The sequence below is a fragment of the Salvelinus fontinalis genome, chromosome 16, assembly GCF_029448725.1.
Source record: "Salvelinus fontinalis isolate EN_2023a chromosome 16, ASM2944872v1, whole genome shotgun sequence".
Lineage (NCBI taxonomy): Eukaryota > Metazoa > Chordata > Actinopteri > Salmoniformes > Salmonidae > Salvelinus > Salvelinus fontinalis.
In genome coordinates, this window is record NC_074680.1 from 51,540,280 (window position 1) to 51,553,270 (window position 12,991).

Sequence of the window (12,991 nt, forward strand, 5' to 3'; positions counted from 1 at the left end):
TGGTAAAAATATGTATTATACTGGTAAAGAGATGTATTATACTGGTAAAGAGATGTATCATACTAGTAAAGAGATACTGGTAAAGAGATGTATTATACTGGTAAAGAGATGTATTATACTGGTAAAGAGATGTATTATACTGGTAAAGAGATGTATTATACTGGTAAAGAGATGCATTACACTGGTAAAGAGATGTATTATACTGGTAAAGAGATACTGGTAAAGAGATGTATTATACTGGTAAAGAGATGTATTATACTGGTAAAGAGATGTATTATACTGGTAAAGATATGTATTATACTGGTAAAGAGATGTATTATACTGGTAAAGAGATGTATTATACTGGTAAAGAGATGTATTATACTGGTAAAGAGATACTGGTAAAGAGATGTATTATACTGGTAAAGATATGTATTATACTGGTAAAGAGATGTATTATACTGGTAAAGAGATGTATTATACTGGTAAAGAGATGTATTATACTGGTAAAGAGATGTATTATACTGGTAAAGAGATGTATTATACTGATAAAGAGATACTGGTAAAGAGATGTATTATACTGGTAAAGAGATGTATTATACTGGTAAAGAGATACTGGTAAAGAGATGTATTATACTGGTAAAGAGATGTATTATACTGGTAAAGAGATGTATTATACTGGTAAAGAGATACTGGTAAAGAGATGTATTATACTAGTAAAGAGATGTATTATACTGGTAAAGAGATACTGGTAAAGAGATGTATTATACTAGTAAAGAGATGTATTATACTGGTAAAGAGATGTATTATACTGGTAAAGAGATGTATTATACTGGTAAAGAGATACTGGTAAAGAGATGTATTATACTAGTAAAGAGATGTATTATACTGGTAAAGAGATACTGGTAAAGAGATGTATTATACTGGTAAAGAGATGTATTATACTGGTAAATAGAAGATGTGAGTCTGGGTTTGCTTATAGTATTATCATCATCACCTGTTAGAAGAAAATAGATTTTTGCCATTAGAAATTACCACCAGCCTTTTTATGCAAACCACACAAATCATATCTCTCCTACAGAATAGATTACAGTTATGAGTTAACGGGTGTGTGTAGAACCTCCAGAAATCCACTCCAGACATAATTACCAGAACGTATACACTTTATTCCAATTCAAAGTATTATAGAAGAAGATAAAGATAAAAATACATGCAAATAATATCTATAACATGATCACAGGTTACTGAATATAGTTTCATTTTTGTTGTGTGCATTTAGATAATGTCTAAATACCAATCCTTTAATCATGAGTGGTTAGTCCTGCTCCAAAGACAGTTAACAGTTAACTGTAGTCTGACAGTGGTTAGTCCTGCTCCAAAGACAGTTAACAGTTAACTGTAGTCTGACAGTGGTTAGTCCTGCTCCAAAGACAGTCAACAGTTAACTGTAGTCTGACAGTGGTTAGTCCTGCTCCAAAGACAGTTAACAGTTAACTGTAGTCTGACAGTGGTTAGTCCTGCTCCAAAGACAGTCAACAGTTAACTGTAGTCTGACAGTGGTTAGTCCTGCTCCAAAGACATTTAACTGTAGTCTGACAGTGGTTAGTCCTGCTCCAAAGACAGTTAACAGTTAACTGTAGTCTGACAGTGGTTAGTCCTGCTCCAAAGACAGTCAACAGTTAACTGTAGTCTGACAGTGGTTAGTCCTGCTCCAAAGACAGTTAACTGTAGTCTGACAGTGGTTAGTCCTGCTCCAAAGACAGTTAACTGTAGTCTGACAGTGGTTAGTCCTGCTCCAAAGACAGTCAACAGTTAACTGTAGTCTGACAGTGGTTAGTCCTGCTCCAAAGACAGTTAACTGTAGTCTGACAGTGGTTAGTCCTGCTCCAAAGACAGTCAACAGTTAACTGTAGTCTGAAAGTGGTTAGTCCTGCTCCAAAGACAGTTAACAGTTAACTGTAGTCTGACAGTGGTTAGTCCTGCTCCAAAGACAGTCAACAGTTAACTGTAGTCTGACAGTGGTTAGTCCTGCTCCAAAGACAGTTAACTGTAGTCTGACAGTGGTTAGTCCTGCTCCAAAGACAGTTAACTGTAGTCTGACAGTGGTTAGTCCTGCTCCAAAGACAGTCAACAGTTAACTGTAGTCTGACAGTGGTTAGTCCTGCTCCAAAGACAGTTAACTGTAGTCTGACAGTGGTTAGTCCTGCTCCAAAGACAGTTAACTGTAGTCTGACAGTGGTTAGTCCTGCTCCAAAGACAGTCAACAGTTAACTGTAGTCTGACAGTGGTTAGTCCTGCTCCAAAGACAGTTAACTGAAGTCTGACAGTGGTTAGTCCTGCTCCAAAGACAGTCAACAGTTAACTGTAGTCTGACAGTGGTTAGTCCTGCTCCAAAGACAGTCAACAGTTAACTGTAGTCTGACAGTGGTTAGTCCTGCTCCAAAGACAGTCAACAGTTAACTGTAGTCTGACAGTGGTTAGTCCTGCTCCAAAGACAGTCAACAGTTAACTGTAGTCTGACAGTGGTTAGTCCTGCTCCAAAGACAGTCAACAGTTAACTGTAGTCTGACAGTGGTTAGTCATGCTCAAAAGACAGTCAACAGTTAACTGTAGTCTGACAGTGGTTAGTCCTGCTCCAAAGACAGTTAACTGTAGTCTGACAGTGGTTAGTCCTGCTCCAAAGACAGTTAACTGTAGTCTGACAGTGGTTAGTCCTGCTCCAAAGACAGTCAACAGTTAACTGTAGTCTGACAGTGGTTAGTCCTGCTCCAAAGACAGTCAACAGTTAACTGTAGTCTGACAGTGGTTAGTCCTGCTCCAAAGACAGTCAACAGTTAACTGTAGTCTGACAGTGGTTAGTCCTGCTCCAAAGACAGTCAACAGTTAACTGTAGTCTGACAGTGGTTAGTCCTGCTCCAAAGACAGTCAACAGTTAACTGTAGTCTGACAGTGGTTAGTCCTGCTCCAAAGACAGTTAACTGTAGTCTGACAGTGGTTAGTCCTGCTCCAAAGACAGTTAACTGTAGTCTGACAGTGGTTAGTCCTGCTCCAAAGACAGTCAACAGTTAACTGTAGTCTGACAGTGGTTAGTCCTGCTCCAAAGACAGTCAACAGTTAACTGTAGTCTGACAGTGGTTAGTCCTGCTCCAAAGACAGTTAACTGTAGTCTGACAGTGGTTAGTCCTGCTCCAAAGACAGTCAACAGTTAACTGTAGTCTGACAGTGGTTAGTCCTGCTCCAAAGACAGTCAACAGTTAACTGTAGTCTGACAGTGGTTAGTCCTGCTCCAAAGACAGTCAACAGTTAACTGTAGTCTGACAGTGGTTAGTCCTGCTCCAAAGACAGTCAACAGTTAACTGTAGTCTGACAGTGGTTAGTCCTGCTCCAAAGACAGTTAACTGTAGTCTGACAGTGGTTAGTCCTGCTCCAAAGACAGTTAACTGTAGTCTGACAGTGGTTAGTCCTGCTCCAAAGACAGTCAACAGTTAACTGTAGTCTGACAGTGGTTAGTCCTGCTCCAAAGACAGTCAACAGTTAACTGTAGTCTGACAGTGGTTAGTCCTGCTCCAAAGACAGTCAACAGTTAACTGTAGCCTGACAGTGGTTATTCCTGCTCCAAAGACAGTCAACTGTTAACTGTAGTCTGACAGTGGTTAGTCCTGCTCCAAAGACAGTCAACAGTTAACTGTAGTCTGACAGTGGTTAGTCCTGCTCCAAAGACAGTCAACAGTTAACTGTAGTCTGACAGTGGTTAGTCCTGCTCCAAAGACAGTTAACTGTAGTCTGACAGTGGTTAGTCCTGCTCCAAAGACAGTTAACTGCTGTCTGACAGTGGTTAGTCCTGCTCCAAAGACAGTCAACAGTTAACTGTAGTCTGACAGTGGTTAGTCCTGCTCCAAAGACAGTTAACTGTAGTCTGACAGTGGTTAGTCCTGCTCCAAAGACAGTCAACAGTTAACTGTAGCCTGACAGTGGTTAGTCCTGCTCCAAAGACAGTCAACAGTTAACTGTAGACTGACAGTGATTAGTCCTGCTCCAAAGACAGTTAACAGTTAACTGTAGTGTGACAGTGGTTAGTCCTGCTCCAAAGACAGTCAACAGTTAACTGTAGTCTGACAGTGATTAGTCCTGCTCCAAAGACAGTCAACAGTTAACTGTAGTCTGACAGTGATTAGTCCTGCTCCAAAGACAGTTAACTGTAGTCTGACAGTGGTTAGTCCTGCTCCAAAGACAGTTAACTGTAGTCTGACAGTGGTTAGTCCTGCTCCAAAGACAGTCAACTGTAGTCTGACAGTGGTTAGTCCTGCTCCAAAGACAGTCAACTGTTAACTGTAGTCTGACAGTGGTTAGTCCTGCTCCAAAGACAGTCAACAGTTAACTGTAGTCTGACAGTGGTTAGTCCTGCTCCAAAGACAGTTAACTGTAGTCTGACAGTGGTTAGTCCTGCTCCAAAGACAGTCAACTGTAGTCTGACAGTGGTTAGTCCTGCTCCAAAGACAGTCAACTGTTAACTGTAGTCTGACAGTGGTTAGTCCTGCTCCAAAGACAGTCAACAGTTAACTGTAGTCTGACAGTGGTTAGTCCTGCTCCAAAGACAGTTAACTGTAGTCTGACAGTGGTTAGTCCTGCTCCAAAGACAGTTAACTGTAGTCTGACAGTGGTTAGTCCTGCTCCAAAGACAGTTAACTGTAGTCTGACAGTGGTTAGTCCTGCTCCAAAGACAGTCAACAGTTAACTGTAGTCTGACAGTGGTTAGTCCTGCTCCAAAGACAGTCAACAGTTAACTGTAGTCTGACAGTGGTTAGTACTACGCTCTAAAGACAGTCAACAGTTAACTGTACCTACCCATTGTTCACCTAATACATTTTTTGCACAATTGGTTAGAGCCTGTAAGTAAGCATTTCACTGTAAAGTCTACCACACCTGTTGTATTCGGCGCACGTGACAAATAAACATTGATTTGGTTTGATTTAGTCTGACAATTACACAAACTAGCTATGGCCAAAGTCACACTTCTGTGACAAATAAATCATTTCTGCCAACATTCTGTATATGTGCAATACAAGCACGGTAGAGTAGCAGACCGCCAACAATTACAAGAAACGTCCCTTTAGTTGCCTTGTTCTGTCTCTCTCACTGTTTAACCCGTCCATTCAATAGCCACAATCAGTACTATACATGATCAGCAAGATAATGAACTGAATGGAAATGACTGAAAACATAATCCACACTCAAAATGTACATGGTAACAATGTAAAACATTTGTTCTGTAAAAAGGTAAATACTGCCAATTTAGCATCTTGGCTTTGTAGTGTAGCTATATATCATCAGTCGTCCAGATGTCCTTCCTCTATGGCAGACAATATGGATAATGTGTTAGGGCTCTGGATAATGTGTTAGGGCTCTATTCAGTCTGGATAATGTGTTAGGGCTCTATTCAGTCTGGGTAATGTGTTAGGGCTCTATTCAGTCTGGGTAATGTGTTAGGGCTCTATTCAGTCTGGATAATGTGTTAGGGCTCTATTCAGTCTGGATAATGTGTTAGGGCTCTATTCAGTCTGGATAATGTGTTAGGGCTCTGGATAATGTGTTAGGGCTCTATTCAGTCTGGATAATTTGTTAGGGGTCTGGATAATGTGTTAGGGCTCTATTCAGTCTGCATAATGTGTTAGGGCTCTGGATAATGTGTTAGGGCTCTGGATAATGTGTTAGGGCTCTATTCAGTCTGGGTCATGTGTTAGGGCTCTATTCAGTCTGGATAATGAGTTAGGGCTCTATTCAGTCTGGATAATTTGTTAGGGCTCTATTCAGTCTGGATAATGTGTTAGGGCTCTATTCAGTCTGGATAATGTGTTAGGGCTCTATTCAGTCTGGATAATGTGTTAGGGCTCTGGATAATGTGTTAGGGCTCTGGATAATGTGTTAGGGCTCTATTCAGTCTGGGTCATGTGTTAGGGCTCTATTCAGTCTGGATAATGTGTTAGGGCTCTATTCAGTCTGGATAATGTGTTAGGGCTCTATTCAGTCTGGATAATGTGTTAGGGCTCTGGATAATGTGTTAGGGCTCTATTCAGTCTGGATAATGTGTTAGGGCTCTATTCAGTCTGGATAATGTGTTAGGGCTCTATTCAGTCTGGGTAATGTGTTAGGGCTCTATTCAGTCTGGGTAATGTGTTAGGGCTCTATTCAGTCTGGATAATGTGTTAGGGCTCTGGATAATGTGTTAGGGCTCTATTCAGTCTGGATAATGTGTTAGGGCTCTATTCAGTCTGGATAATGTGCTAGGGCTCTATTCAGTCTGGATAATGTGTTAGGGCTCTATTCAGTCTGGATAATTTGTTAGGGGTCTGGATAATGTGTTAGGGCTCTATTCAGTCTGGATAATGTGTTAGGGCTCTATTCAGTCTGGGTAATGTGTTAGGGCTCTATTCAGTCTGGGTAATGTGTTAGGGCTCTATTCAGTCTGGATAATGTGTTAGGGCTCTATTCAGTCTGGATAATGTGATAGGGCTCTATTCAGTCTGGATAATGTGTTAGGGCTCTATTCAGCCTGGATAATGTGTTAGGGCTCTATTCAGTCTGGATAATGTGTTAGGGCTCTATTCAGTCTGGATAATGTGTTAGGGCTCTATTCAGTCTGGATAATGTGTTAGGGCTCTATTCAGTCTGGATAATGTGTTAGGGCTCTATTCAGTCTGGATAATGTGTTAGGGCTCTATTCAGTCTGGATAATGTGATAGGGCTCTATTCAGTCTGGATAATGTGTTAGGGCTCTATTCAGCCTGGATAATGTGTTAGGGCTCTATTCAGTCTGGATAATGTGTTAGGGCTCTATTCAGTCTGGATAATGTGTTAGGGCTCTATTCAGTCTGGATAATGTGTTAGGGCTCTATTCAGTCTGGATAATGTGTTAGGGCTCTATTCAGTCTGGATAATGTGTTAGGGCTCTATTCAGTCTGGGTAATGTGTTAGGGCTCTATTCAGTCTGGGTAATGTGTTAGGGCTCTATTCAGTCTGGGTAATGTGTTAGGGCTCTATTCAGTCTGGGTAATGTGTTAGGGCTCTATTCAGTCTGGATAATGTGTTAGGGCTCTATTCAGTCTGGATAATGTGTTAGGGCTCTATTCAGTCTGGATAATGTGTTAGGGCTCTATTCAGTCTGGGTAATGTGTTAGGGCTCTATTCAGTCTGGATAATGTGTTAGGGCTCTATTCAGTCTGGGTAATGTGTTAGGGCTCTATTCAGTCTGGATAATGTGTTAGGGCTCTATTCAGTCTGGATCTGTGTTAGGGCTCTATTCAGTCTGGATAATTTGTTAGGGCTCTGGATAATGTGTTAGGGCTTTATTCAGTCTGGATAATGTGTTAGGGCTCTGGATAATGTGTTAGGGCTTTATTCAGTCTGGATAATGTGTTAGGGCTCTATTCAGTCTGGATAATGTGTTAGGGCTCTATTCAGTCTGGATAATGTGTTAGGGCTCTATTCAGTCTGGATCATGTGTTAGGGCTCTATTCAGTCTGGATAATGTGTTAGGGCTCTATTCAGTCTGGATAATGTGTTAGGGCTCTATTCAGTCTGGATAATGTGTTAGGGCTCTATTCAGTCTGGATAATGTGTTAGGGCTCTATTCAGTCTGGATAATGTGTTAGGGCTCTATTCAGTCTGGATAATGTGTTAGGGCTCTATTCAGTCTGGATAATGTGTTAGGGCTCTATTCAGTCTGGATAATGTGTTAGGGCTCTATTCAGTCTGGATAATGTGTTAGGGCTCTACTCAGTCTGGATCGCTGAAGTGTTACACATAGCGCACTAGAAATGTAAAGGTAATTTCCTATTGAGCCGGCATTTTCAGCTTTTACCGTCAAATGCAGTCTGCTAACGCGAAGGCATTGCCTTTAAATTTCAATCACGCCGTGATGCTCAATTACCGCGATACGGCTGGAATAGAGCCCTGAGAGTCATCACCATTTAAACATCTGAGAACATACCGATTCTGAGCATAGAAGAAGAAATATAGCAATAACAGAATGATGCTGTAGTGTTCTCTTGTTCTGGAACAATGGAAACAAACTCGTGACAAAAATATCAAATAAGAAGAAACACCACTTGTTTGTTCTATTCTAGATCTCCTAGAGTCCTCACAGGGTTAGTCAATCAAAATGGCCACCATGTCTACAGATGGCATTTTGCCTCTACGACTACTCAGACATCTCTGTTACCTCAAACCCTAAGTCATGCTCTCATTCGCTTATACATGTGTAGTTAAGACAGATAGCGGTTGATAATAACAAATCATTTTCATAATTTTTGTCACCTGCGAAGGCAGATTCAGTATCATTTGGAAGAAGAATTATGAGGAAATGTTTTAAAAAAAAAATACAAAAATAACTCATCACAACAATTCCTGACTTTAGTAAAATCATAGCTGAGGGATTTTTTATATTTTTTCTCATGAGGAGACATTCTAACTGTACACCAACTAGAGTCCCCATGCTGTAACTCACATCTACCATTGATCAAATCAAGCCCCGGCTGTAATCTCATAAAAATGCTTTTCTAACCAGCTAAAACATGTCCTAGCCACCATCTGTTTCAGCACAAAACAGCAGGTCAGGGCAGTGAGTCCATAGACTGCCTTTCAGACATGGAGATAATCACTGGCTCCTAAATGACACCCTATTCCCTACAAGGTGCACTACTTTTGACATGTATGCAGTAGTGAACTTCGTAGGGAATAGGGTGCACTACTTCTGACATGTATGGAGTAGTGAACTACGTAGGGAATAGGGTGCACTACTTTTGACATGTATTGAGTAGTGAAATACGTAGGGAATAGGGTGCACTACTTTGACATGTATGGAGTAGTGAACTACGTAGGGAATAGGGTGCACTACTTTTGACATGTATGCAGTAGTGAACTTCGTAGGGAATAGGGTGCACTACTTTGACATGTATGGAGTAGTGAACTACGTAGGGAATAGGGTGCACTACTTTTGACATGTATGCAGTAGTGAACTTCGTAGGGAATAGGGTGCACTACTTTTGACATGTATTGAGTAGTGAACTACGTAGGAATAGGGTGCACTACTTTTGACATGTATGGAGTAGTGAACTACGTAGGGAATAGGGTGCACTACTTTTGACATGTATTGAGTAGTGAACTACGTAGGAATAGGGTGCACTACTTTGACATGTATTGAGTAGTGAACTACGTAGGAATAGGGTGCACTACTTTGACATGTATGGAGTAGTGAACTACGTAGGGAATAGGGTGCACTACTTTGACATGTATGGAGTAGTGAACTACGTAGGAATAGGGTGCACTACTTTTGACATGTATGGAGTAGTGAACTACGTAGGGAATAGGGTGCACTACTTTTGACATGTATGGAGTAGTGAACTACGTAGGGTGCCACTTGGGACGCTATCATCAAACCAGTTCATATTGATCCAAAGGGCCTCTTGTTTCCTTGTTTTCTTCAAACTGTTCCTTTTGTTGGGGGGAGGGTTATTGATTAAGAATATCCTCAGGTAGAATGAAAGCTGAGTGTGATTGATAAGGCTACAATAACCCTAACCCTGATAAAATCACAACGAATCCACCAACCAGGAATCATGACCCGGTGAAAGAGGCAACTTGTAACTGATTCTGGTGTTGGTTCTGAAGAGCCCCGTGTCAGTTGGACCCTGCTGCAGTGATGTTCTGAAAGGTGACCCGGTTAAAATGTCTCAATCTACCTATAAAACATAGAGATAAAGGGAAAAACTAAAAAGCAGTTTGATCTATAATAAATCATGAAATATTAACCTAATTAACTTAGAAGATTATTAAACGATAAAACAGAAATAAGAATGAAATATAAAGAAGCTAGGGTTCATTAAAAATAAAGAAATCCCAGAAACACTTTACCTCATAACAACCTGTCATAATATGGTCATAACAGTCATGAAACGTATATTTACACCTGTTGTGACATTGTGTTATTTTAGGTTAGTTATTTTACAAAAGTGTCAAAACCCCAAAACCTACAATGGTAGTTATTTTAGGGCTGGTTAAAAAATACAACTGAAGGCACTTGATTTGACAAAGAAAGGTTGAATTTATAAACATGCTAGCACAGCCAAGCAGCAGCAGTGTGCATCGTATAGTATTGAATAATATAGTATCGTATCGTATTGTATAGTCAGTGGTGTAAAGTACTTAAGTAAAAATACTTTAAAGTATTACTTAAGTCGTTTTTGGAGTATCTGTACTTTATTATTTACATTTTTGACAACTTATACTTTTACTTCACTACATTCCTAAATAAAATAGTGTAATTTTTACTCCATACATTTTCCCTGACTCCCAAAAGCACTCCTTACAAGCAGGAAAATAGTCTAATTCCCAAAGTTATCAAGAGAACATCCCTGGTCATCCCTACTGCCTCTGATCTGGAGGACTCACTAAACATAGAACATCCCTGGTCATCCCTACTGCCTCTGATCTGGAGGACTCACTAAACAGAGAACATCCCTGGTCGTCCCTACTGCCTCTGATCTGGAGGACTCACTAAACAGAGAACATCCCTGGTCATCCCTACTGCTTCTGATCTGGAGGAGTCACTAAACAGAGAACATCCCTGGTCATCCCTACTGCCTCTGATCTGGAGGACTCACTAAACAGAGAACATCCCTGGTCATCCCTACTGCCTCTGATCTGGAGGACTCACTAAACAGAGAACATCCCTGGTCATCCCTACTGCCTCTGATCTGGAGGAATCACTAAACAGAGAACATCCCTGGTCATCCCTACTGGCTCTGATCTGGAGGACTCACTAAACAGAGAACATCCCTGGTCATCCCTACTGTCTCTGATCTGGAGGACTCACTAAACAGAGAACATCCCTGGTCATCCCTACTGCCTCTGATCTGGGGGACTCACTAAACAGAGAACATCCCTGGTCATCCCTACTGCCTCTGATCTGGCGGACTCACTAAACAGAGAACGTCCCTGGTCATCCCTACTGCCTCTGATCTGGCGGACTCACTAAACAGAGAACATCCCTGGTCATCCCTACTGCCTCTGATCTGGAGGACTCACTAAACAGAGAACGTCCCTGGTCATCCCTACTGCCTCTGATCTGGCGGACTCAGTAAACACGCATGCTTCTTTTGTAAATTATGTTGGCGTGTACCCCTGGCTATTTCTAAATTTAAAAAACAAGAAAATGGTGAGGTCTGGTTTGTTTAATGGAAGGACTTTTAAGTGATTTATACTTTTACTTTTGATACTAAAGTATATTTAAAACAAAATACTTTTACACTTTTACTCAAGTTGTATTTTACTGGGTTACATTCCCTTTTACTTGAGACATTTTCTATTAAGGTATCTTTACATTTTAATCAAGTATGACAGTTGGGTACTTTCTCCACCACTGAGTATAGTATAGTATACGAGGTCCCCGGCCCAGGCTCCAGGCAACAGCCCATCCCCCATCACCACCACACAGAGCTAACAGAGCTAACAGGGACTCCATCTTGTGTACCCTAGGCTATGTTCCAAATAGCACCCTATACCCTATCTGGTGCACTACTACCCGGGGCCATAGTAGTGTATACTATGTCAGGAATATGTGCCATTTTGGGGTGTGGCTCTAACCTAACGTACCTAAACTAACCTTCCAAATCAACTTCATCATTTTGTGTTTTCTCAGGCTCATCATTTAAAAAACAAAAAACTATTTAAACAACAATGTAAAATACATGAATTTTTTTTTTGTTTAAAAGGCAGGATAATACAATTCTCGAATGCTATTGTCAGGAAGCCCGGGGCCGAGGTGAGAGGACTACAGGCAGGCAGCCGCCCAGATCAGACATGGGCGTTGGGGGAGAAGGAGAGCAGCAAGCCCCTTGCCGGCCGGCCAGCAGCTGAGATACCCTAGATGTAAAGGTGGAGAAACAAACAAGCAGCTGCCCTGCACCAGGTAAAGACGATGGACAGATTGAGAATGCCAGCCGTGTGAAAAGATTCGGGGACCTTTGAATAAATTGTGTGTTCACAGGCCAGCCTTGAAGACACAGACAACAAAAATAAAGACATAGAAACAACAGAAACAACGTGTGGCTCAGTTGGTAGAGCATGGCGCTTGCAATGCCAGGGTTGTGGGTTCAATTCCCACGGGGGGGACCAGGGTTCAATTCCCACGGGGGGACCAGGATGAATATGTATGGACTTTCCAATTTGTAAGTCGCTCTGGATAAGAGCATCTGCTAAATGACTTAAATGTAAATGTAAATGAATGCGTCAGTCGGCCATGTTATCATGTGTGCTGCCCGATGACAGATATTATTCCTATCTAGGAAGGAGGAACAGATTGTTGTTTTAATCAAGGCAACTACACATCGTTCACTGGTCTGAGAGTTTGACTAGGCAGCAGGTGAACGTGTAGACTATAGGAGAGAAGAGCAGAGTACGAAGCTCTGTCTCTCCTATAGAGCCCATAGGAGCTCATCCCAGGATCCTCTCTGCTATATACCTGCGGGTCAGAGCGTGTTGTTCCACCGCTCAAATCTTGTGGTGGGTCATGACTAAACACCCACCTCAATTGGTGGGTCATGAAGCAAAAACAAGTTTGTAAACCGATGTTGTATACTATAGCTTCTCCGTGATGAGGCGCAGGTCCAGCTTGGTCTATAACCATGTGAGGAAGCTCTCCTTGTCCATCTTGGTGGCCGCCAGAACAGACTCCATGTCGTCTAGGATGTCGGAGCTCAATGCTTCCTGGAGACTAGGCTCTTCGCCCTCCATGGTCATGCTCTTGTTCTCCAGCGTGCCCAGGTCTACATCTGTCCCCGGGATGACGTCCAGGTAGTCAGGGAAACGACCGGGATGTGTTTCCATGGAGACCGACAGGGAGTCCCCTGATTATGACAAAACAACCACATGGATGTGTTATGTAAAGTTATAATGTATTATTATGATGTTATAATGTATTATGTTGTTATAATGTATTATGATGTTGTTATAATGT

General features: G+C 41.5%; 1 protein-coding gene across 1 annotated transcript in view; it reads right to left on the bottom strand.

The window, feature by feature from the left end:
• Nucleotides 1–1,124: 1,124 nt before the first annotated feature.
• Nucleotides 1,125–12,991, bottom strand: part of LOC129813326 (transcriptional coactivator YAP1-like) — a 142,701-nt gene continuing 130,834 nt past the window's right edge. The window contains exon 8 of the mRNA XM_055865686.1: nucleotides 1,125–12,881. Coding sequence (XP_055721661.1) covers nucleotides 12,652–12,881 — 230 coding nt within the window. The 3' untranslated portion in view covers nucleotides 1,125–12,651. The remainder of the gene's footprint in view (nucleotides 12,882–12,991) is intronic.